The sequence below is a fragment of the Camelus dromedarius genome, chromosome 20, assembly GCF_036321535.1.
Source record: "Camelus dromedarius isolate mCamDro1 chromosome 20, mCamDro1.pat, whole genome shotgun sequence".
Lineage (NCBI taxonomy): Eukaryota > Metazoa > Chordata > Mammalia > Artiodactyla > Camelidae > Camelus > Camelus dromedarius.
The window spans coordinates 8,890,417-8,917,020 of NC_087455.1; the positions used below are offsets into that span (position 1 = coordinate 8,890,417).

General features: G+C 45.9%; 1 protein-coding gene across 5 annotated transcripts in view; it reads left to right on the plus strand.

The window, feature by feature from the left end:
* The window catches only part of ASAP1 (ArfGAP with SH3 domain, ankyrin repeat and PH domain 1), a 313,187-nt gene that overhangs the window by 95,506 nt on the left and 191,077 nt on the right, over window positions 1-26,604 (plus strand). Inside the window, exon 1 of one of the 5 annotated variants that reach the window (XM_064476842.1) lies at window positions 20,085-20,120. The exons of the other annotated variants lie outside the window; for them this stretch is intronic. Coding sequence (XP_064332912.1) covers window positions 20,100-20,120 — 21 coding nt within the window. The 5' untranslated portion in view covers window positions 20,085-20,099. Of the gene's footprint in view, window positions 1-20,084; window positions 20,121-26,604 lie in introns of those variants that run through there. 5 annotated transcript variants of the gene reach the window in all.

A 26,604-nucleotide genomic window follows, 5' to 3' on the forward strand; every position in this document is an offset into this window, starting at 1 on the left:
TATGAAGTTTTTTAAGAGTTGAAGTAAAATTCATTTTTGTGTTATTTCTTATTTAACAGAGTGTACAAACAACAGTGACGTAAACTAAGCTACAATTACATAATCACAGAGACTAGTACAGAAGTGGTTATTTACTTTGAAATGGGATCGACTGTTCAGAAGTACAGGTTGGGTGGATGGGTTTATGGACAAAATGAAGATTCCATTTTCAGCAGGGCATAGGGGGCAAGAGCATTTTCATAGTACCCACTGCCAGTGGTGATGGGCGTGTAGACCTGGGGTGGTCCAGGCATCCAGTGTCTCGGTGAAAGCACCATAAAACTGCAGAGCAGAGGCAAGAAGTTTCGCCAGAAGCTCTGACAGATCAGACTGTTTGATCATAGTTGAACAAGAAATTCTACATATTGGTCCTGAAATAATATGACCCAAAACCAAACTGAGAAGCCTCAAAGAGAGGCTTTTGCTCTTGAATTTGAAATAGTAGCCATAGCAATATCTTCTGTTCTCTGTGTAAGCCTCATAATGTAAGGTATTGCATCACACTGTCTCCGGATTTAGTGGTTCTGACAGAGGAATCCTACACCTTGGGGCCACAGAAATCTGTAGGGACCAATCTGTGGTTCTCTGGCTTTGGGCCTCCATTTTTCTACTTGTCCACTTTTGTGGATTTGGATTATTCTCTCTACTTGATGTGCATTGTGTGTGTGTGTGTCTAGGTACATCTGTGTACTGGCTTGTGTGTGTGTGTTTTAAATGTTGGCTTGTACTTAGTGTGGTTAATAATAATGCTAGCTGCACAGTCTTGAGAGGTAGGGACCCCTTGACTAGATACCAGTCACTGTGCTAACATATTTTTATATTTATCTCATACTTTCCTCATAATAGCCTCATGTGAATGTCCTATTGTGTTTTTACAAATAAGGAAACCAAGGCCCAGAAATCAAGTAATTTCTCTGCTAATAAAGGCAGGAAATAAGGTTGGATCTCTCAGGTCTGTCACTCTGCAGTCTTTTGACTGAACCACCATGTTTGCAGTCCAGTTCCCTAAAACCTCAGCATCAGGGGGCTTCCTGACAAGTTGCCTATTGGGAGTCACCAGTAGGAGTTAGGCTTGAACACTAACTAACTGTGTGACTTTGTTTTACTCACCATCTGGGTGAGCTGGTACCGAGTTGAACTATAAGGAATGCTCAGAGCCAGGGTACTTTGCCCTCCACAGGCTGCCTCCTGGAACCCTTGCTCTGGGTTTGGCACTTCCATTGTGGCTCAGAGGGCTGGGCCTGAGAGCAAGATGACATTGTAGTGTCAGCTCACCTTCTAGGATGTGGTCCAGGGGGTGATAGGGGCCTTCCTTGCTTTTCCCCTCAGAATAGCCACACCCCTCCCCTCTTCCTTAACACTGGAACCCACCGCACTTGAGTTTAAGATTAGCTGTGTGGAACGTGTACATGGTAGGTTCTAGGCCTTTTATACCTTCTGTCTGTTCTTTACATCAATCTGCTGGGAAGTTGTTTTATCCTAATTTTGCACCTTGGGAAAGTGAGCATTGGAAAGGCTTGTCTAGCCAAGGTCACAGCTGAAAAAATGACGGACGCAGATTTTGAAACTAGATTTTTCTGACACCAAAGCCCATTTTTGGCACACTGTACCAAGCTACTGCTGAGAAAAAAAGTGAGGGTATAAGTGAAATAGGTTTGTTTGCACCTTCAGAAGCACCCCATGGTGCAAAGAATTGGATTCAGCATATTCTTCATGGCTTCATGTGTAATTTTCAGTCTGAGGCACTTTGATAGGCTCAAGAAGGATTGTATGTAGAGACAGGCCAAATTCTCAGGTGGCAAGAAATAAACCGTAGATTTATTTGATAGGATCCTGTACTCTCCGCTCCCCCACCCCCCATACAGACATAAATTTAATATGGGAATGGAAACAGTGATGCATTATAAAGCTTACCCACAGGACAGATTCCTTTTAGCAAGATAAATCTTAAATGCTCAGGAAGGCCTCATACCCGACTAAGTGCAGTTTATTTGATTTTGACTTTGTTTGAGCACCTACTGTGTGCCCGTTCTGTGATAGATGCCGAGGGGGAGGTAGCAATGAATTAGACATGATTTCTGCTCCAAAGGTGTTTCCAGGTGAGTGGGGACTAGGGAGAGGGTGCAGAAGTAGCTGTAACGTGGCATGGCCCGTGGGCAGTGCTGTGATGATAGCTCAGATTGCTCTGGGAGTATGAGTGAAGCTGCCACTGTTCCAAGTGGAGAGATCTGAGACTGTCCTTTCCAACCTAGGCCATGAAGAGTAGATGAGCAGACCATTCCAGGCAGAGGACACCCTTAGAGCAAAGGCCCACGGTGGGAAAGGATAGAGTTCAATGGAGACTGACTTCCATTAGATGGGTGGAAGGGGTCAGCATCCCCATGGTGATGGTATTGGCTTTATTTCATGCCTGTTCAGTTTGATCTGATGAAGCAGTCAATCTCTCTCTCTGTCTTTCTCTGTTAAATGCCTTTTACCTTTTATGTTTTGTTGGGGGAGTGTGTGTGTGAAAGAGATTCATATCCAGCTGGGTCCAGCTGCAATGAACATGTCCTGTCTGACAAACTGAGGAATTAGATTACAACCATCTCTCCTTGAAGGCTAGGGCAGTAGCTGTAACATCAAACATCGCTCCCTGTGGGGGCAGGACAGGAGGGAAGTGTTGATTTAGGGCTGCTGGGTGTGTTGACTTAAAAATTATTTGAAAAAATAGGGCTGTGCTGCCCCAGATGATTAATAAATCTGGCTCCTGCCTGAGCCCTGTGGGTTTTCTCCAGGGAGACCTTAGGGTGGCACCACCTAAGGCTGCCAGCAGAGAAGTACAGAGCAGCTCAGGTGGGCAGACGTTTTTTATTAAAAGAATTAATGCATTTATGTGCTTTTCTGTTTTGTTCCTCTTTCAGAGCTCTTCTTTTCTTAAAATGTAAAGGACACTCAACTTTTAAATTTTGAGAATACCTGGAGGTTTTGGTACCCATTTAATATGAGTCAGTAGCATGTTTACACAGATCTGGAGTCAGGAGACCAGTGTCACTTGTGGAGCTTGGAGAGAGTTGCACAGCCACCTCCCAGACCACTGGCTCCATCTGTAAGATGATGGATTTGGACCAGCTGACCCCTGAGGGCCCCTGACATGGTGGAATGAATAAATGCCAGGCCTGGGTCCTTCCTCCGCCCTTCACAATGTGGCAGCTGTGCAAGGCGGCACTTCAGAGCTGCAGGGCTCTGTGGTGTCCTCAACCAGGGAGGTTCTCAGCCACGTCTGCACCGCAGCTGGAGGCTGTATTTAGAGGAGGGACAGAGTCCAGCATGGGGACAGAGCTGGGAGTCATTTTGTAGAAGTGGCTCAGGGAACTATTGGTGTGTCCCGCAGAGGAGGAGCAGTGACAGTGGGAGCCGGGAGTGATACTGGCCTTTGGACAGTTTGGGAGCTCACCCGCCCTGAGTGTTGAGTTCAGGGTGAGGAGTGGCACCCGCCATCTGGTCTGAATTGAAACGAGGTGCCTCTGTGAGCAGCAAGGGCCTTATGAGGGACAAGTTAAGCAGGTGCCATATTCCACCTCTCAGAAATCTGGTCAAGGAGCCCATTGACTAGCTAGTCCAGGAGGCCTTCCGTCTTCCAGCTGTTCAGAATCTATACTGAGCCCTGACTAATTACTTGGGTTTTTACAGCTTTTTGCCTTAAAACTGAGCATCTCCTTCTTGGAAATAATTTGGTGTGAACTTGGGTTGTTTGTGTCCAGGGCCTACCACAGATGGCAGATGCTTAGAACTTCTTTTATTTGGCAAAATTGCATATATTTCTCTTCCTCCCTTATTCCAAAAATTGATACAGGTTTTTATAACAAGAATAATATAAAGGTCAAGTCACTGCTGCTCTCACTGCAGCAACGTCCAGCCTCTGTGTAACGTGGCCCAGTGGTTGAGAGCATGCAGGCTTCGATGGGACGGTCCTGGTTTTGAGTCTCTGCTGTACCACCACGTCCAGTGGTATGGACTTGGTCAGAGTCTTTTTGTTTCCATACGTCATGACCATCTCCTCATCTATCACAGTACCAATTTCAGACAGCTTTTGTGACAGTAGTTGAGAATGCATGGAAAACACTTACCACAGTGGCTGGCACGTGGTTTTAAGTGCTCAGCAAATGTTAACCAGCTACAGTAGCCGTGGTAGAAGTAGAATTAGAAGGTAATAAACCTGTAAATGTGTGTGTGTGTGTGTGTGTGTTGTTTATTTTTCACAAAAATGCGATCCTATTAGTAATCTATTTTAAAACCTGCCATTTTCTATGAACATTATATAGAACATTTCCCTGTCATGAGTCTCCCAAACCGTCATTTATTATAACAGCTTCACTGAGGTGTAATTTACATACTGTACTGCTTCCATTGAAAGTATACATTTCAGTGGTTTTCAGTGTACTCACAGATTTGTACAGTCAGTTTTAGACCAGCTTCATCGCCCCCCACAAAAGCCTTATATCCGTTAGCAGTCACTCCCCATTTTCCTCCAGACCCTCCAGTCCTGCAACGAATCCACTTTCTGTCTCTATGGATTTGCTTATTCTGGACATTTCCAAATTCTGCGTATTAGTGGTTGCATGGTTTTCTGTTATGTGGGTGTGCCTTAGTTTAGTAACCATTCCACTGCTGTTGGACATTTAAGTTATTTTCATTATTATAGACAGTGTTCATATTGGGCCTCCTGACCATTTCAGTAGAGTCACCTGGGAGTCATATAATTAAGACATAACATGAACTCTTCAGCTGGATGGTGTTACATGCTTGTGCTGTGAGGTGCCCCTGGGGCCACTGGGGAAGACCCCAGCCAGAGCCGGAGCCCTGCTCCCACACCTCTCTGAGCCCCCCATGGCTGTTTGGGGGACAGCAGCAGTCTGCAAGGGACGGAGAGAGCAAAGCTGTTGGAAGACAGACCAAGCACAGGGCCATCGTAGTCACCAACTCTTCAAATAGTGCCAGAGTCTCCTGCACAAGGACCAATCCTGGTGGAAGCAGAGTGCAGAAAGAAGCATTCTTACGTCTACACAGAGATGGCTACTGAGTGTCAGCTTCTGGGGGGCATCCATCCACTTCCTCCCACCTGAGTCCCGCTGCTGTGGTACGAAGACTGGTGGCAGGGGGAGGAGCAGCCACGGTACGTCTGATGGGCCACGTCTGAAAGGCTTAAGTTCAGGTGACTTGGGAAGGAAAGAGATCTTGAAGAAATAGGCCACTCTTCGTCTCTGAATCTCTCCTGTGAGATCATTTTCAAGTCCCAGGCTGGATAACATGCTCTGGAGAGATGCATCGAGTTCATGCTTTGCTTTTGAATGTCGAGATTACCACGGGAGAATCTGTTTCTGCACATTTGCCGCCTGGCTCCCTGAGTGCGTTCAGGTTTAGAACATCTACATTCATTTGTTATCCCTGGTGTTTTCTCTGCCTTTTGCTGGCCTCCAGATGAACCCTGTTAATTCAGTTAATTAGGGTGAGTAGGCTGGTCCAGCCTCTTTCAGGGCAGATGGAGGTGACAGTGGCTGCGATGGGAGTTCAACAGTGTTGTGCTGACCACCATTCAGACACATCAGTCTGTTCATGCGGTGCTTCCAACCTGTGTTAATTTGGGGTGGAACATTGCTCCAGGCACTTCAGCTTCTTTGTACTGAAATTGGGTATCCTAGTGCAGTGTTGGCCGCTTTATAAAATAAAAGGCTGGAGGCAGAGGAGCGTGGACCTTGCAGGCAGCTGAGTTCCAGGTTTCACAAGTGGGCGCTGGTGCTGCAGTCCTGATGGCAGGCCTGGAAAAGCAGGCTCCTTGCACATTCTTTCATGCATCAGCGTGTTGGGGCTTTGCTCATTTCTCAGTCCCCAGAAGTGAAGGACATGTGCCCCAGGAGGTAGGCACGGAGCCACGGCATTGATGTCACATGCCACCTCCTCAGGCCTTCTCTGGTTTTCCGCAGCACTCCGCCACGTAGAGACGGAGGTGGTGGTTACAGGTACGTGCTGCGGAGGCAGTAAGGCCTGGGCTGCTGGCCCGGCTCCGCCGCGCCAGCTTACTTGCTTTCTGTCCATTTGTGAAGGGGGGTCAACGACAGTGCTTTACTTGGAAGGTCGTTGTGAGACTGGAACCAGAACAGTCTACATAAAGTGTATAACATGACACAGTTTCTGGCATTTTTCGTGCTCCGTAAGGACCGATTACTGTTACTAATTGTCTGGTTCGGGGTCACTTAAACCTCTCTGAGCCTCAGTTGTGTCACATGTATGAAGACAAAAATATCCATCCCGATAGCAGTTCTGTAAGGAATGGGTGAGACGGTGTTGGAGAAGCCTTGGTGTCCCTGCTGACTCATCCTGGGCGCTTGGCGTGTCAGGATATGGTAGTTAGTGTAGCTGTAATGCTTTGTTCTGCTTTATGTTCTGTAACTAGTGGCTTGTGTATCAGCCCCCTCACGAAACTGTAAGCAGAGGCTGTGCTTTCATCTTTACCCAAAATGCCATGCTCAACGCACTAGGTCATTCAGACAAGCATGGAGATTAAGAACAAGTGTCTCCTACTGTGCTCGTAGGGAAAGCAAAATGTGATGGATGGTGCCTGTTAACCAGGGTGTGGTGGCGAGCTTACCCAGACTCACACAAGGTGAGCATCGTGCCGCACTGGCCCCTTCTCCTGGGCGCTGTTTGAAGCTGGCCTCAGTGCTAGAAACCTGTATTCCTTGAGCCAGTGTTTAGACATTCTGGTTGCCTTTGGATACTTTGAAAGAAAAGAGTTCTCAGATAATGTCAATTGTTCCTCTCAGTTAAAAAGAAACCACCAGATGTGGTCCTGTGAGCGAGCTAGCTGTGTACCCCTCTGAGTTTTCGGAGAAGAAAGGGTCAAAAGCCCGCATGTTAATTGCTACTGATGTTTATTTCCTACCCTTCCTCCCCACTCCTAGCGTGTCAGCGGAATTCTGGTCCCTAAGGTACTGAGACTGTCCACATTAGGAAGACACCCTCATCTTGGAAGAAGGGCTGAGAGCAGGGGCTGCCAGTGACAGCCGCTGGGGCTCTGGCTTCTGGGGGTTTGTGGTCTCAGCTGTTAACTTGTACAGGTTTCCGTTATCTTTGCTTGGCTTTTGCAGAGCTCAGGGTTACAGAGCCAACTGTCTGGACACTTCTGCTTCTTGCATCAGATGCCTGTGTTCTGCTAACACCAGCTAAAGAAGCAACTTGCCACTAGCCAAGGGCTTTTTATTTTTCAAAAAGGTGCTTTAAAACCTGGTTAAGATGTGGCCTGTGTGAATGTTTGTTATAAGAATCTTAAGCATCTGGATAAAACCGATGAAGTTGTAAGTTTCACTGAAATTTCATAGCCCTGTTCAGGTATCCATAAAATCAAAGGCCTGTAATTGAACTGATCTTTTGAGTTATGCTTCTTGAATTGATGCAGAGTTAAATAGGATCTAATTAACTCTCCTTGAACACATCTGAGTCATCCAGTGCACGTGCAGTCCGCTCCTGGTTGTCTGATGTCGGTGCTCCATCCAGGCGTTTCCCCAGGTCGGTTCATCTCACTGTGCCTCTGTTTCCTCTTCTGCAGAACAGAAGGATCAGACTTAGATGATCTGTAAAGCCTTTTAACTGTAGCTTTAAAAAAAAAAATTACTTCTCTTCAAATAGGAACAGCTCTCCAGCTGGGTGTGGGATTCATCCTTTAACCCCTGTGTGTTTCTAAGACAGCCCTCAGTGCTCTCTGCCACTCTCCCAGACCCACTGTTTACTGATCTCTGATGCTTACCTTCTCACTCCATTCTGGAAAAAGAGAATCCAGCCTGATATTTCTGGAAGCAGAGAAGTGAACAGACAGCTGGAGAAGTTGGGCTGAGTAATAATCCTGGTAGGATCAGGAGGGCCCTGCCAAGACCAGCCAGATCTTCCCGATTAAGAGCTCCCAGCCCTTTACGGAAAGTTGGATCCTGCTGGTTTGATGTTTGACCCTGAGGGTTTTGTTAGTTGGCATCTAACAGAGCTGGCAGGGCAGGAGGTGGGTGACTTAACATGTTGAGCTGCTGGAGGAATAGGGGCGTGGCGTTGTAAGGAATCATGGGCTGCTCTGGGAGCCCTGGGCAGGAAGGGAGAGGCTGTCCTGTATCTGCTCCTCCGCGTTTCTGGGTCTTCATTTATCCAGATAAGTAGCTTTCGTGCCTGGGACTCTGTTAGACTGTAGGATATAAAGGTGAGAGCGTGCCCTCAAGGGCCTCAGGACAGAGGAGAGCTACCTACCATTTATCACACTTTTGATGAGTGCTCAGCATCGTGCTGGGTGCTTTACATGCCTACGTCTGTCTGATTCTAATACAGCGACTAGCAGTTCACCAGCAGTGTCTGCAAAGGACTGTGGGCACATCGAGGAGGCAGGGAAGCATTCTGGCTGGAGATGGGGAGTAAGGGGTCATAGACAGTAGAGGGAAGTCGAAGGAGTTGAAAGTGGCTTTTTAAATGAGGCGGGAATCTCAGCTCTGCTGCAGATGGCATTGGAATGCATTCACTTTCTTATCTAGCCATATGAAGACTAGCAAGTAGGCATCTGCCTCGAGAAGGCGTACTTGTCCAAAAGAGCCAGGACAATTGAATATCGCCTTACTCTGTGTTTCTTAGTATTGGCTGTAGCTTTTAAAGGCTTATTTGTTGTTTTCTGGAAAGTGGAGCAAGAAAAATACGTTCCTCTTACTTCTCTAGACCAGTGTTTAAAAGCACCAAGAGTTTCCACATCCGTGAGTGAATGTCCATAGTGCAACATTCATGCTTCTGTTTGCTCCAGCCTTGGGAGGCCTGCTCTCCAAGCACATGGTGAAGAGCCAAAAGAATGTTCTCGGTATCAGCCTGCCTTCGAGGAGAGTAGTTGGCTCTTGGTGTTTCAGGAGACACTGGCTCTCTTGCATCTCTGTGCAAGAGTCGTCTTTGACGACTGGGGGCGCTGTCTTCCTTGCAGCACACGCATTGATGTGCATTCTGTTCTGAGTCTTTCTCACCCAGCTGGATCCCACAGACGCCTACTGTATCACAGAGTCTGGGTGGAACTGACCCTGTGATGTGTCTTGAGAGAGCCCCCACACGTGTGCTGTGTCCTCCTTGAAACTTCCCCATCTCCCTGGCCTGGAAATGGTCTTTCCCCCACTTCTCTGCAACACAGCCCTTTCGATCTCTCTCCTCGCCTTTTCACATCCCGCCCTTCATTAGTTATTTATATGTGCCTCCTGCCTCCCCTCCCAGAGTGTAAACTCACCTTGCAAGGACTGTGTGTTCTATACATTCTTCACAGCCCCTAGCTTAGGGATTTGCCGTAATAAGCACTCAATAAATATTTATTGAACTGAATCCAGATAGTGTTATTTATTTTGAGCTGAGTCCTCATCGAGTATAAAAGGAATTGTTTTTAGGAGGGTCAATATTTACTCTCCCCGATCCAATCCCTTGCCCCAAGTTGTATATTTAGTTAGTTACTTAAGATAGGTGCCCCATCTGCAGCCTCCAGATTAGAAAACAAGGTAAAATGAGCCAGCTTGGGTGAGATTCAATATAATACTTTTGTAGGAGGCAGCAGACGCCTGACTCCGGCAGATTGTAGTAACTCCATAATTTTTGGCATCTAAGACAAAGAAGGAATCATGGTTAGTGACAGCATTTTCATTTTTTCCCCACAGATGGCATACAATTCATCTGCAGAGAGATGTCTTGGTGCTAAACTTGAGTGTGAATTTTTGTCCCTCGGGTCCTCATGCACTTTGTCACCACGCATGCCTGCCTGGTCAGTCTTCCTTTATAAGTTGTTTTGTTGAATTCTGTGTTGTTGTTTTCTCTGTGTTTTCCTTGCTACTCCTCTTGTCTTCTCCACACCTCGTTTTCCTCAACAAGAAGCTCTAGAGATGAAGAGCTGTGTCCGCAGCAACATCTTCAGTGCACTTTACGATCTGCTCTCGCAGCTCAGGACTCCGCTGCGTGCTTTCAAAGCAAGTTTAGTTTGATGAAGAGACCAAATCAGTTAGATTCAGATGTAGCTTCTATCTTTGGACCATCTGTCATGAACCAGGCCCTGGCACATATACTGTTGCATCTTATCATAGAAAATTATAAGAGGAAGAAGGTTTTGTGATTATTAAGAACCTTGCATTTCATACTGGAGAATGACTTCTCTGAGGGTTTACGTGATGGGATGAGGCAGCTGATGTTGCAGGACATGAATGATGTAGCTTCTGGGAGCATCGGTGAACTCAGGCAATTTAAATGACCAATAATTGTTTTATATTTAAACCATCGTATTTAAATTAGAAGCAGGTAGAAATACAGAGGAGAGCGTAGAGTATACATGAGTCTTGGTGACAGAGACTTCATTAGGATTGTGCACTTGGGGTCAGTGCTTTAGGATGTGCCCTCTGACAGCTGAGGGGTACTTGGTGGAGGAGTTGGAGAAGGCCCTGATCCACTGGGTTAATCTCTCTTCCTCTTGTAGATACAGAAACCGGTTTCCATCCCTATTGGCTGAGGTGGGACTTGAACTTCCACTTCATTGATTGTCTTTCTGATCCTGCCACATTGCCTACTCTTTGCCCTTCAGAAGCTGTAGTGCTGGACCAGGTGTAAGCCCAGATGGTCAGATGGAGCTGGGCTTGAAGGCGGATCATACTCCCAGAGGCTGCATGGTACCACAGCTGAATGACGCTGCAGAGTGGGTTAGAAGCACCGGGTCTGCCTCCTTGCAGTCATCTGTCTCTGAGGCTTCTGGGTCTTTACTTTTTACTTCCACTGTATGATCGTGCATTTTTGCAGGAAATTGACTGCCTTTTGGAAGATTTAATTGGTTCCTCTTTTGGACAAGATGGCTTCATATGCCAGGCATGAAACTTAAAGTCTTGGAATCACAGGATTTCAAAATAGAAAGGGTCCTCGAGTCTTCTAGGCCAGCCTCCTTCTTTTATGTTTGTATGGGATGGGACAAAAGAGTCTTCTCAGACTTCTAGTTTTCTCTCTTTGAAGTTAGACAGGTGGCTAACCTGTTCATTTTTCACCTACTCTGTCGTTCTTATGCCTTTAACTGAAGGCGGGGCATAATGCTCTCTCTGGTGAAGTGAACCTGGCCACTGGTATTGATGTCTGCTGACCTGATCAGTGTCTGGGCAGATAGTTTTACTCATTTCCAGAGATAAATTCCACCTTCAGAGTGGCCTGCTAGAAACTATGAGAAGCTGTGAATTTTCTCCACTGTTTTATTATCTGACACTGAAAGGAAAGATACCTGTCCCTGGTAGCATGGAAAGCTAGAACTAGGTTGGCTGTTTTTTTCTTCTTTTTCTTAACTCTTCCCACCTCACACAGCCCTGGTCTTCTCAGTGTCTAAATCTAGGTGTCAAGTCTCATTTCTCTATTTCTTACGAAAACAAATCCTAGAAGCATGTGATGTGTGCTCATTGTCACTCCATTTTGGCAGTAAAACTGGACTGTTTGATAGGCATGATAAGTTTGCTTTCTGCATTAAAATATGTTGCCTTTTCTGATCATAAAAGTGATGCCTCCTTATTATGAAAATTTGGAAAATACAGAAAAAATATAAAGAAAATTGCATACCACAATTTTGAGAATTCTGATAGTATTAACCGGACAGGACTGTGTTAGCATTTATCTTTCTGTGCATTATATGGTACTAGCTGAGGTCAATGTAGCATATGTAGATAATCAGTGTCTGAAGTAGTTGTGCTGTGTTACATAAACAGCCTTATATTCTGCTCTTTTCACTTACAAGGTATTTTCCCCTCATGTCTTTAAAAATTTTTTCCTTCCATCTTAGTGGCTGCATTATGTACCATGCAGTGGGGCTTATCTGCTTCATTATTCATATTCCTGTTACTAATGTTGGTTTTCCCACTCTTACTGCACGCACTGCTCTGCTTATCTTTCTGATGACTCATCCCGGAAGGGATCTCAGTTTGCTGAGTTTAGGGCTTTTTGGACACATGGCCAAATGTTTCCCAGAAATTTTACATCAACTGATGCTCCCACCAGTGGGGTACGTGTGAGTCCCATCTCCTCGGGTAAGGTAGGCTCTGACCCCCTCCCCCATTCTTAGGGGGTGCAGATATCTGCTCTGTTCTGGCCTGCCTCTGTTCCCACATCGCTGGTCACACAGTGGGGGTGGCAGGTCGTCATCACCCTCAGAACTGGCTTCTTCCTCCCCGCTTACTTTTTAGTCTCAGTCACTGATAGCATAATCTGTCTGGGAAGTGCCAGGGATTTTTCTCAGCATACTTTCCTTTCTTTTTTCTTTCTTTCCCTTTCCTTTCCTTTCCTTCCCTTCCCTTCCCTTCCCTTCCCTTCCCTTCCCTTCCCTTCCCTTCCCTTCCCTTCCCTCCCCTCCCCTCCCCTCCCCTCCCCTCCCCTCCCCTCCCCTCCCCTCCCCTCCCCTCCCCTCCCCTCCCCTCCCCTCCCCTCCCCTCCCCTCCCCTCCCCTCCCCTCCCCTCCCCTCCCCTCCCCTCCCCTCCCCTCCCCTCCCCTCCCCTCCCCTCCCCTCCCCTCCCCTCCCCTTCCCTTCCCTTCCCTTCCCTTCCCTTCCCTTCCCTAAATGGCTCTCTTAAAATTAGCGGCACCCGGGGGCTGCTTCTGGCTACGTGCTCCCACACGACAGTGACTTAGATGAGGGTGCCACTGTATTTCTGCTGCATGGGCATCCTTGGCGTCATGTTAGCGCTCTTCACCAAGGTGCTCAGCTTCTCTGCAGCTTCTCCTCCAAGTAACCACAGTAGTTGCTACAGAGGAAGTGAAATTGTAAGAACACTTCGGAAGACTGACAGTCATGCTGACTGTAGGAGTGACTCCTCTTAAGTCCTCTTAATTGTGTTCATTTTCTTACAATTTCCATTCAAATATAGCTGAAGTCTCAGCTTTTTATTCTCCTTTTATATTTCAGAGTGGCTTCATTTCTTCCGTTCCCAGCTCCCCTGAAGCCGGGCTGTGTTGCCCTGGAGAGACCAGTGAACCCCAGGGGCCCCACTGCTCTGACCTGCTCATCTCTTTTTCCATTAACCTGTCTACCTCCAGTTGGTTTGACTCAGTGTCTTATTTCCAAGACAGAGAAAAAAGGTTTTTTCAAGTTCTTAATTTGAAGTTAGATAAACATGGGCTGAACCTCAGTCTATCACATACAAGGTTTTTTTAAGTTGGAGTATATTTGACATCTAACATTATATTAGTTCTAGGTGTAAACATAATGATTCAAGACTTGTGTACCTTGCAAAATGGTCACCACAGTAAGGCTGGTTGACATCGTCACCTTTAATAGTTATTACCCACCCCCCAAAAAAATATACATAGGTTTTTTTGTGATCACATGCCAGTTTTAAGACCTTGAGAAAGGAACCTGACTTTCACTTGCCATATCTGTAAGGGAAATGACAACCCCCTCACTGGGCTGTTGGGAAGATTATCTCGGATGATGTGTTGAAAGTGCAGAGTAAAGGCTGAACGATTTCCTTCACTGTGTGTCGCTGGCTCTTAGCTGAGGAGTTTGGCCCATGAGCTCCCTGTGTAGCTGTGAGGATGAGAAGGGAGGTGCCTGGGGTGCCTGCCCTGGGGCCTGGCATGTGATCCTGGCCAGCAAACAGCCCTTCCCCTCCTTGTGTCTCCCCTAACCCCATGTCACAACCAGTGCTCCTCGTCGGAAAAACACCATCTGTTCCATGGATTCCATCAGACTCCTTTCCCTTTTTGTCTTGTCATGGAAACTCTAACAGTGGGTGTTTCCTGCACACCCATTTGCAAACAGTTTCCTGTTCCTCATTTTAGCTGCTTCTGTAAAAGTAACTAGTAGCGTAGCAACCGTTCCTCCACCAGTGCTTCCTCTGCTCCCCCTCCACCCCTTCGCCGTGTGAGAGGGTCTGTCCCGCTGCTGTGTCAGAAGGCAGCCCACTGGTCCTTCAAGGAGAGGGCCTCCCATCCCGCGTTCATCTCTGCGCCGCTGCTGGCCGTGGTAGATGAGGGGGGTGTAGGATGGTGGGGCAAGGTTCCAGGGGTGGCTGTATGACTCCCTACCTGGTTCACTGCTCTATTTGTACCTTAATCCGTCTATCTAGTGACCATTTGTTGAACTTCTGCCACGTTCCAGACACTCTCAGCACCAGTAACACAAACAGGGTGGCAGCAGAGCCCCAGGCCTCAGTGCTCACAGTGAAGTGGACTGGTTTCCAGGTAAAGTGCAGTGAACTGTGGAGGTGTCACGATAGCACCTGTACGGGTTCTGGTGGATGCATGAATGATGGACTTGACTTTTCCATCTGGGGGAGGAGGCTATAAAAAGCCTTCATGTAGGATTTGGGCCCATCCTGGTTCACAGAGTCGGTCCAAGCCCTTCACTCCTTCCTCTGAATTACTCCACGGTGGAATCCTAGAAATTCAGGGGCAGCTCAGCGAATCAGAGTTCAGCCCTCTTCCTACAGCAGCTGAAACCCTGAGGGTGTCTCATGGCATTTGGGTTTCTCGTGGAGATGTTGTTTCCCCTACAAGGGCCGTTCCCTCTCTCACCAGATTTTGGCTGAGAAGGGGGACGTCATGACCATTTTGGCTGTGTGGTGCAGGCATGTAATGATGTGGGGGTGGGTGAGTGAAGAATGAAACAAATCCTCACTTGCCTGAGTATTATTCTTTTGAATTTTATATGAGAAGAAAAATCACAGTTTCTGCAAATTTTTTGAGATTGATTTCTTTCTTTTTAACGTGTTTGTGGCATTTTCCTAAGAAGTTATTTTAGAGACAACTTTAGGAATTTAAAAGAGAAAGAGATGTGAAACTCAAAGCAGAAAGGAGTAATGTTGGAGACTGTGCAATGCACCACATGATGGTAGGGCCTGGAACACTCAGCAGGGTATCCTATCCTGATCATAAGCTCAGGGAACACTGGCCTCCAGTCTCTTTGGACCCTTCTTCATCAATTGCTGTGTTGGAGACCCTGCACCTGTCCATTTCATTGTTTGCCATTATTTGATCACTGGCCGGTAATGGGGTATTGAGCTGTGTGTTATAGGAAAAAAGCAAAAACAAATAAACAGAGGCTTAAAACTGATTATTTCTCTCTCACCTAAGAGGAGTCGGACATAGGCCTGGAATGCCCGGTCTGGGGTGCAGTCAAGGATTCGGGCTTCTCTTTTTCTACCCTACCTTCCTCAGCATGTGATTTCCAACCTCAAGTTCGCCTCCTGACTCTGCTAGAGCTCCAGCTATCATTTCTGAGATGTAGATGCCAGAAAGAAAAGCAAAATTGGATCCCTCCCCCAATGAATCATTTCCCTTCCAGAACCCATATAACTCTGCAACTTATTGGCCCCATCTAGCTGTAAGAAAGGCTGGGAGATGGGGTCTTTTATTCCCAGTGGCAAAATGCCCACTAAAAACTGGGCTTCTGATACTAAGAAGAGGAGAAAGGTGTTGGGGCAGCAGTCGGCAGTGTCTGTCCCACAGCTGCACCAGGGGTCCTTGGGGTAGAGAGGAGGTAAAGCTCCATGTGGCACAGAGGGGAGGAGGTCAGGGTTGAATGTCATCAGGTGCGTACTGATGTTGCTGAGAGGGATGTTAGGGTGGGTTAGATGTCAAAGGTTTTGAAATGTTACTGTCCTGGAGCTCAGGAGAGAAAGGTGGTTGGCATGAACCTCAAAAGAGGAGATTTGGGGATGATGATGGTGTAATAGTGGCCGCAGGTGGGCTTGTGGACAGGATTAGCACTCCTTGAGAATAGGTCTTGAGGAAAGGGAGTAAAAAGGCAGAAATGCCTCCTCTGGCAGCCATGGCAAAGGTGGAGGAGGGATCCTCAGCGAAGAAGAGACCCCACAGGCACATGGAAGCGACTGACTGAAGCCAGTGGGGAGGTTAGGCAGTGAACCAGTTAAGAATGAAAAGGAGGGAATAGGCGAGTAGGGTTTATGTCTCTAGGGCGGTATCTGTATCGCAAAGAAAAAGGAAGCTGGTGTCTGGGAGTTAAGGGTGAATGAGAACGATGAGTAGACAGAATTGTGAGTGAATTAATTTGGGTCTCAGCGATGCATTTTTTTCCATTTTCGAGTGTCCTCAGTGCTATGCATTGTAATGTGTTAGAAGTTCCAGCTGGGTAGGCCAGCTGTTGACAGGAGGCGTGTCTGTCCCACTGAACTTGGGAGGTGGGGGCCCTGCTAATGGAGGTGTTCTGTTGTGGATTCCTCACGGGAACACGGGCCTGGGAGCACAGAGCAGGCTGTCTCTTGGCTTGACTTGGCTTAGAATGGCTTCATCTCCGTAGGGAGCAGAAGAGCCTCTTCCCTATGCTTTGCTCACCTCGTAGGATTTTTCCTTCCACATGTTTGCAACTCTGTCTTCATTATAAACATGATTTGTGGATAGTCCTTGTTTTGAGACTTGTCCCTGCCTTGGACCCCATTTCTCATGGGACCTAGTTTCACCTTTCTGTTCCCAGATCTACTCTGATCCTGGATAGAGCCTAATAATTATTTCACATGATTTCTCTTGTTTAAATGTAAACGGAGTAGCCAATTGTGGAGCTCGCACATTTTTTGGTTTTGTTTCTTGTTTTTTTAAATCCCAAGATGACCTCTCTCTGCCACTAGAATCATTAGGGGCTGCCTAACACTTTGCTTGTGAAACTCTCTACCTGCCCCGCTGGTACGTAATCGTCATTCTTTCCATTTATGCATTACTTAATGGTTTACAGAGAATTTTCACACATTTTCTTCTCTGAGCCTCATAATAAAACTGTGATGAAGCAGACATTACTTTTCAGTTGTTTACCATGAGAAACCTAGGTTCTACCCAGTTACAACGCTTGTGGAAGACTTGGGGTTGGAACCCAGGTTGTCTGTCTTCCTTTTCAAGCGTAGAGGTTCAGAGTAAACAGATGGATGTTAATTCTTGGCCTGAACAAAATCTAGTTAGTCAGTCTGCTGTGGCTGAAACAGTTGTGTGCATCTCCCGACCGCATCTAAGCTAGCCTTCAGTTGTTCACATCGGTGTCACCTGTGGGTCACCTCCTTCCACGTCCATCGGGTAGAGCACTGTGACCGTGTAGTAATTCCATCCAGTTGAACTCAGCAGGTTTATGTAGGTGCCAGCTTCACAGGTGCCACTGGGCCAGCAGCTGGCTGTTGTGCAGGAAGCTGGCCCAGGTGTGGGGACTGGACAGGCCTGGGTGTGTGTGATTCCCCACATGAGTACCAGCTCTGTCATCCTGGTTGCACCACCTCCTATTTCTGGGCCTCGACCTCCCCCGTGTACATTTAGGGTTCAAACGTGTCATTCTGTGACTATTTGTTGCCTCCGCCACCTTCAAGTCTCTCATCCTGGAAATGGCACAGTGACGTGCACCACCCAGCAGTGTGGTGGCCAAGCAGGGAAGTCAGCGCCACGCCTGGAAACACAGCTGGCGCCCAGCACATGTTCCTCCTTCCTCCTCCTCCCCATCTTGTCACAGTGTTTTGAGAGCCTCCTGCGAAGTGGTGTGAAGGTTAAAAAGTAAAGTCAAGACCATCACGGTCTGAATGCTCCGCCCATTAAGAGTGGCTGTATGGCACGGTGCATGTGGGGAGCAGACTCACCTTTTTGACCCAGAGTGATGGATCCTTGCTTGTGACTCTTTTTTGAAAAATGGCCTTTTCTGACCCACTCAAGGGTGCCATTGAAGGTGACTCATTTAGCCTTCCATCGATAATGCTCATTTACATGCAGTACTTATATTTTCAAATTGACTTCCTGTCACACTGAGTTAGTGGTTGGTGGGCTGCCTGCCATCCTGGGGGTGGGCTGCAGAGAAGTGTGTGTGCACTGTGGGGGCAGCGGCATGCAGGGCTGTGCCAGTGCGGGGAGAGAGGAGAACCTGGGTGCGGGCATTTACTGAAGCTGGGGACATGTCCACAGTGGAGGGTTTCTGCCCTTTTCTCTCTGCAGATGGTCGGAGCTGATGCTGTGCAGCCATGAGTGTGTTAGTTTACCCAGAAAGTGAATGTCGTTTAAGACAAAAATTCATAAGTTTGGAATATTCTGGGACTGATGGTTTTAGGCAGTGAAGTTAATTTGTTTTTCTTTCTTTAACTGAAACCTTGTGAGAACGTTGATTATGTGATCTGCCACCTAACAAAGTTTCCCATTTTCCACATTGCAGCTCCATCGTTGGGCAGTAGAACTGTAATTTGAGAATACCGCAAGGCTAGTCTATAACTCTGCAGATAATCTACGGTAAATTTGCATAAAAGCATTACTTTAAAACAGGTTTCTTCTCTCATCCATTATTGCCAAGCAAAACAGCAGTTTCTAAGGCAAGAGATTTGGAAGAAGGGTCAAATTTGTATGTGATCTCATTGAGACTCCGGGCTGCAGAGGTGAGGAGAGCGGCCCTTTAAATTTTTTTATTTTAAAATTATTTTATTTTTGTTGAAGGTGGCAATAAATGGGTATGGAGGCTATGTTTTATTTGGGGGCCCACCAGAATTACTTAAAATGACCTGTAGGCCTTAGAGTTTTAACTCAGCAGTCTTACGCTGGGCACCTAAGTGGTTAGTGTACTCAGCCCTCCTCCCCTCTGTTCTCTGGTTTGTTAACTTAGTTATTCTTGTGCCAGATCTGTCCAGTTTTAACTCAAAGGTTGGTATGCATCAGAGTCCCCGAGAAGGCTTGTTGGAACACCTTGCTGGGCCTCACCCTCAGTTTCTGAGTCAGGAGGTCTGGGGTAGGGCCTGAAAACTTAAATTTCTAACAAGTACGCAGGTGGTACTGATGCTCCAGGCAGTGTGCTCTGCGGGCCACTGAAATCAGCAAAGCAGAGGTTCCAGGGAGCTTGTTCCAGCTTGAAACAGTCTCTGTGTAGGGCTCACCAGACCGTTTAGGATTGGCTGTTGGAGCCTTGAAACAGCAAACAGCTGAATGTTAAAAAAAAAAAAAAAAAAAAAAAAAAAAGGATGGAGGGTGGGGAGGCTGTTATCGATGGCCTGTGGATTTGTTTTCATTTCCATTCTGATTTTGGCAGAACTCACACAGTCTGCACCTATGTCTATCATTTTTTTCTTAAACTTTTTATTCTGGAAAATGTCCAAATGCACAAGAGGCAGAGGGGGTGATGAGCCCCCTGGTACTCAGCATCCAGCTTCAACAGTTATCAACTCATGGCCACGCTTGTTTCGATGCTGCCCCACCAGCTTCCTATCTGGGTTCTTCTGCAAGTCCCAGCCAGAGCATTTCATTGCTAGCATTTCAGAATGCATCTCGTAAGGATAAGGGCTCTTTAAAAAAAAAATAATGGCAATACTATTAACTCACTTGAAAAATTAGCAATTCCTCAATATCATTAAACATTCAGTGTTTACATTTCCTCAGTGGTCTCAAATGCTTGTTTAAATCAGCATTCAAGTAAAAGCCATACAGTTGTTTCTATAGGTCTCTCTGGGCTCCCTACTCCTCCACCTTTTTTCCCCCTTAATAATTTATTTGTTAAACAGCGGTTCATTTGCCCTATAGAATTCATCACATTCTTTGCTGGGATTTGGCTGATTGCATCCCTGTGGTGTTTAACATGTTCCACTGATCTGGAAGTTTAATCAGATTCAAGTTTGATTTCCCCCCCCTTTTTTGGGAGGGTGGTGCCAAAACTGCATAGTGATGTTGTTTACTTGCATCAAGAGGCATGTAATGCCTCAGGGAACCATATTCAGTATCTTGTAACCTTTAATGAAAAAGAATATGAAAATGAATATATCTATGTATATGTATGGCTAAAACATTATGTTGTACATCAGAAATGGACATATTGTAACTGACAGTACTTCAATTTAAAAAAAAGAGAGAAGAAACAAAGAAAGAGGCATGTGATGCCTGCTGTGTTTATTCTCATTGTCTTTTTCTCGCTGATATTAAGGTTGACCAGTTGGTTCAGATGTTGTCAGCCAGTTTTTTATCTAATGTATCTTTTTGTTTAGCAGCTTCCAGGAGGAGCAAAATGCCAGCAAGTGAAGAGTGCATCATCTGATAACTGAACGTCAGGCGAGGGTTTGCTGTTCTGATGCACTGTTCTCACCCCGAGGTGAGAGGTGTTAGCTTTACTGCCCATGGTGCTTTATTTAACTGATGAAGGCTTTATTCTTGCTTTTGATTCACATTAACATTCCAGCCCTGTGATAGCTGCTTTCTTTGAGTGAAATAAACTTTCTTGGAGTTTATTTCTGGTACATTGATCCAGAACTGCTAACTATTTATTGCCATGACACTTATGCCCAAAATAGGGCTTTGGGAAGGCAATAGGGTGTAGCAGAAATCAGGAACCTACAGATTGAGTTACTGGCTGATGACACACTCACATGTGTGCACACACACACACACACACACACACACAGTTTAGTCAGTGTTCAACTGTGTGACTGTCTAAGACCAACCAATTTAATATCTTTATAGTTTCTGAAATAAAGGTAGAAACAGACCTGTTCAGTCTAGACCAAAAGCAGAAGACCAAGGCATGTTTCCACATAGAATTTGAGTTAGATGTTGATGTCCAAATGTTACATTGTGCTAAAGTGAATGGCCTTGCTTTCACAATATAGTAAAACATTATTATTTCAGGAAGCAGCTTTAACGATCATCTAATCCAGTCCTTGCAGCTCTGAGAGAGGAGGGGACTTCCTCATGATCACACATTGGGTTAATGTGCCATGCTATGCAGTGGCAACATTGGATTGACCCAGAAGGTGTCTCCAGTAATTAATGCCTATTGATTCTTGGCAAGAAAAGGCCACTCCCTTTCCCAGAGGGGCCCAAAAAAGGCCCTGGTACTTACTCAGAGCCTCAGAGATCTAGCAGCAGAGGTTGACCTGCTTAAGCCATCTGAACTTGACTCCTGCTATAGGAAGGGTGAACCGTTTGGCAGGTGAGCTCCAGTGGAGTTGGCATTCCCAGAACATCTAAAGACAGAATAACAATCTTTTATAGTCCCTGAAAGTGTAGGGAAAGAGACTGGCATATCTTTGTCCTTCACCCCAAGATAGTCAGCAAGATCAGTTGCCCTGTCACTGTCTCCTTCTCAACCAAGGCTGGAAATAACTCGAGAGACACTGTACTGGAAAGAACACTGGACTCAGAGTCAACAGTCTGTACTTTTATCTCGGCTTCGCTGCTTTATCCATTTTGCTGGGCATTTGTCAGATTGTTTTTTAAGCTTTTCAATCTTGACCAAAGCTCTGTGACATCTAGGACGTCGTTTCGCCTTCCTGAGACGGTTTTCTCACTTACGGAGTTGGGAGACTGGCTCCATTTATTACACACACACACACACACACACACACACACACACACACACACCCAAGAAATAAGGTAAAAGATTTGGCAAACCAAGTGTTTGTAGCTCATGCTGCTCCTTTATTAATTCTCCTTCTTTGGCTCCGGGCTTCCTTGTAATTGATACTCAGTTTAGAGATAAAAAATTAAACTGCGAAAATGGCTGTCAGCTAGAACATTTGTTTTTATTGTGATTTTTCAGTAAGAGTGTGAGAAACAGCCTTGCAAACCATGAGGAAGGCATGACGCATTTGTTGGGACTGGAGGAGGCCCAGTGAGCTGGTTCTCTCCTAAATAAGTTTTGGGCTAAACTGTGAAATAAGACAAAGGAGTAAGGCAAATGGAAGCCAAATAGACCATCTTTATTACCAGTACAGCTTGTATTGGATGGCCTGGCTTCTCCCTGTGGGCAGGGAGACTTCGTGATTCTGAACTGTGGGTTGGAAGTCTTGTCTTCTCAGCAGCATCGGAGGCGCAGGACAGGAGGTGAACGGTCACTCAGTGGAGCGCGATGCCTGGGCTGTGTGCATTCAGCTTCTCCTCCCCTCTGGCCAGTTATTTTGCCTCCCCTTGGATCAAGTGAGTGTGGGAGCAGGAGTAAGTCAGGATGTCACACCAGTGGGCTGCCCTTGCGTGGAGGGAGACATCTGGCCAGAGTGGGGAAGAGGCATTACCCCAGCAGCATTTGTGTGGAAAGATGTGGCAGGCAATCTCTCCCCGTGGTTTTCCTCGGTAGCTTGGCAGATGGCATGGTTTCTTTCCATCGTGTTAGCAGATCTGTATTTTCCTAGCAGGGTGGTTTTAATAACCTAGGGAGCGAGGTTAGTTAAGGAAGCTGCCTACGCTCCAGCAACATCTCCCTTTTATTGGGGACGTTCTTTGTTCTGGCCACTCTGCCAGGCGTTTTGGACTTTAGTGTTCTCATTTAATCCTCATTCCAAAACAAGTACATAGGTGCCATTGTTACTCCCATTTTATAGATGAGGAAACTGAGGCTTAGTAAAGTTAAACAGTTAGTTTAACTTAGTGAAGTTAAACAGATGCCCAGCGATCACACAACTACTGCACATTAAGAAAGTCATGTCACTATATTCTATTCTGACTCTGTATCACATGCTGGTGTTGTTCTGCTCTTTATATCTAATAACTGGGTGGCTCAAGGAAGGTAGCTGGAATAGCAGAATGGTTAAGCAAAAACTTCAGCACCATGGCTAAGAAAAAGCAGTCTGGCGCGATAGCCTGCAGGGATCAGTGAGCATCTGATGTTCACTTTAGAGACCTCTTGCTGATGGCATTGCTAGGTGCTCAGACCCGTGCCAGGTGTTTTATGTGCATTGGCCTCTTTGAAACATAAACGTATTTGAAAGGGGCTGGCGAGAGCTGCAGCCTTTTACAAGCCATTTACCTGCCCTTAGGCCCTCTAACCATGTATATATGGGACCTTCTAGACTAAAACACCATCCGGTGTGATCACCCGAGACAGCCGTGTCTTGGGCCTGGGAACGTCCCTAACACAGAGGATGTTCACTAGCAAAGGGAGGGCCCCCTGGGACTTGGTGCAGGTGGCAGTGTTTCTTCTAAACCAGAACCCCCAGTGTTTTCTTTTGCCTTCTAATGATGTCATATTCTGTTTAGGAGTGTTGGATGAAGTTTTATTGTGGTCTGGGTCGTGTTCAAGCTCCCTTTCAAAGGCACCATCAGGGTCCAAGGTCGGGGGCTGAGCTGAAAGGGTCCTTAGACACGTCACTTCCATCTTTACAGTGGGTGGTGGTAGTTTAGAGTTTAATAGGATGAATGAGCGATAATGTACCTGCACATACACGTTCCTGCTTGGATCTCCTCGTGTAGAGAGAAGGAGTACAATGAACAGCAGGTTTTTATGAGTTCATATTTAAGTTACCATCAGAAAATGTACCTTTGTTACCAGGAGTTTTTATTTGTTTGTTTTTAATAGGATTTTAATGATCTAACTTGGTCTGTGATTATTTGGTCAAACAGTGTTGCTTTCTGTAATTAAAAGTAACCTATGTTATTTTGCTCTCCCTTTTTAAATAATGGTTTAACAAATTTTTTTTTAAAAAGGATATGCGTTGAAAAAAGATTAGGAAGAGGTGGAACACGGTGTCAGTAGAGATTGTCTCTGGGTGATGGAATTGGCCACTGCTGGGCTAGCGTCACGTTTTCTCTACTTTCCAAGATTTAAGTCTATGTCGATACTTTTTTTCCTCTTAGGTTAACAAAATATGGCCACTGGGAAGAATTTGAAAACAGAGCAAAATATAGGGAAGAGAATTTAAAAATCACCCCTGCCCCTACCACTCAGATCATCGCAGCTGGCATTTCAGCGTGTCACTCTTGTTAGTGGTCATCTGAGCAGTGAAGACGCTTCGTTTACCAGGCCTGCAGTTTGCTCCCCTCACACACTTTCTGACAGTCTGCCCTCGACAGAATTTCACTGCTGAGCCTGACAAATGAGTCTCCTTCACGCTGGGCCTTAGCAGGAACCCATGAAGGAAACACTGTCCCCCTTACAATTGGTCTTAGGCCCCAGCAGTACAGTGTGTTCTCCAGGAAAGCTTAACCGACACACTATGCTGGCATCATGTGAAGCTTGTTTGTTTATAGTAAAGCTCAAATGCATAGGGAGACTGGGACCGTTTCTGCACTGAGCCCATTAAGAAAATTTTCTGTTGAGTGTGGGCAGAATTTAAACAGATTATTTCCTTATTTTCTGTAACAGGCATGGAGCAGCCCTGTTAAACATGCCTGTTCAGGAAAGGTTTCAGAGACTTTTGTAAGGAATATGTGAGTTGGTGATGGAATCTATAAATAAAGTGACCCATATGTAACTAGATTGCTGGTGTGCTTTTCAGCGAGACTGTGGTTTAGCTGATGAAACCTCTCAGAGATGCCGCTCTGAACCTTCTGTCTGCTTATATCCCGACTGCTGCTTGTATGACTTAATTGCCTTTGTGGTTTAATTCACTTCATGACACATCCATCACCATGAAGTTTACACTGTTCACCCCTGTCTGTCCTAGTATTTGCTTGATGACTCCTGGGGTCAAGGAGAGGTTGAGAGGTGGTTTTGTGCTATGAAAAATAAGTGGTTATTTACTTTTTGTGGTCTAATCTGTCTTTTTTAATTAAAACAGTCCTTTTAATTTTAATTAATGCATGGAAGCTACTTCCTCCTTCTGATAATTTTCTGTTCCATAATCCTGTCAGTTGAGCCTGCAATAAGTTATTTCTTTCATTTGTAGAGAATTAGATTTTTATAAAGCCCTTTCATATTTATCCTGTGATTTAATCATTCCCACATCCCCCTCCAAAAACACCCCACTATGGCAGGTATTAGTATCCTCATTTCGCAGGTGGAGAACCCAAGGCTAAGAGATTAAAGGGTGTGTCGCATTTCTGGCTGGCAGGTGGCAGAACTGGGGGTGTCCCACCGTGCAAACTGGACAGTCGGGGTATTACAGCTTAGAGAAGAGCTTCTGATCATTGCTGTCTGGTATTATGGGGTTTGCCTTAGTGTTAGCATCCTAACAGTGTGTCTGAAGGCTCACGTGGAGTTCTGGGTGTCGAGGGCTTTTAAACTGAACCTAGGAGGTCAGCGTGCCCACTCCCTCCTCCTCTGTGGGCATGGCCCTGAGCTCGCGGGGCAGTTCAGCTTCAGACTCAGCTAGTATTAAAAGTCTACTTCTGAAGCAACCAGAATCTGTTCCTGCAGCTTCCTTTACAGCCCGCGTCGGTTTACGTTGAGTTTTTTCCACTTTCCTCAGTCGTGAATGAGGCGGCAGGAACTTCCACACGTCTCCAGTGCAGATCTTCCTGACCGTGCCGCTGTCCACATAGGACGGCTCCCCGGCCTGCATGGGGAGAGCCCCGGTCCTGAGCCTCCTGTCCCCCACCCCACCCCAGGCCTGACCACCCCTCTCACCTCACTCCCAGCCACTAGTCCACACACCCCTGTGTGTCAGCCCGGCTTGGCATGTGCACCTGATCGAGGCTCCTCCCTGCCAGGAGCTAGTCTGAGAGTCGTGTCCCCTGAAGTCTCCCCCGTGCTGCACTGGCCACCACCCCGCCTCTGTCGGGCCTGGCTGGGTTAGTGCTTCTCTCTGCACCTGTGTGTTATTGCTTGCTCTGCTGAGGTGATCTGCTCACCTGTCCTCTCTGTGCCCACCATTCTACCCCCAGGACTGAATTTCTTCATAGTCAGGGCTGTATCCCAAAGTAAGCCCTGCGTTTTTCAAACAGTAGGCACTCCTAGAATGAATAATCCCTGAGCTTAGCACACTGTCAAAAACAGACATGTTGAAAAACTACATCTGTTGCTGAAAAGACGACAGAAATGCCTTCTGAATTCTTCATGTTGGGGATTTCCTTCCTGCCTTCCTTCCCCGGTGCTAATGTTAGTAAATAAACTTGACTACGTAGTAGTGTTTTATTAAAAGATCTTGCACTCGATGAGTCTGTGCTTAAGATCCCTCAGTACATTTTAAAAACATTTGTATCTTAATCTGAAGGGTTTTAATTATTTTTGTAAGCAGCGTCATAAATGTACAGCTTGATTTTAATCTGTTTGAATTAGATTTTATTTATTGTGTTCTTTATTTCATCCACTGGGTCTGCCTATATTCACACTTCTCATTTTGATCATAACATGGGCTTATTAGTTATTTTGAGTTTGAGTTTGGACTTGGGAGTCTATTTTTATAATCCAATTGGATAACAATCTAGGGTCTTATATTTCGAAATTGGGCGACTGTGAAAGTCTCAGTGTGTGAAATATCTTCACGTTTGGAGTAGAATTTTGAAGCTATGACTTGTAAAACTGATCATTAAGATGGGTAGTTATATGTATTTAAAGTATTTCTGCAATAATTAAGGGAGCTTGTGATAGTGTTTTAAATTGAAGAGTGTATTACTAGGAGCAAACTGAGTTATGGATTTAAAACTGTGAGCATTTCCTGAATTAATTTCATGTCAGGAAATGGAGACAGTTTTTGAGAGAGGAAGCTACTCACTGAAGCTGTGCAAATGTTATTTCTCTCAAGTGTATTTTAATATTAAAGTTTAAAAATCCATTTTAGGTATTTGGAAAGGCATCTTACTGTAGCAGAAGGAGTAAGCATTTTGGAGCCAAAATGCCTGCTTTGAAGTCCAGCATCACCACTTACTCCATTATGACTTTGGGCTGGTGTTTTACTTCACTGAGCCTTTTAGTTTCCACGTTG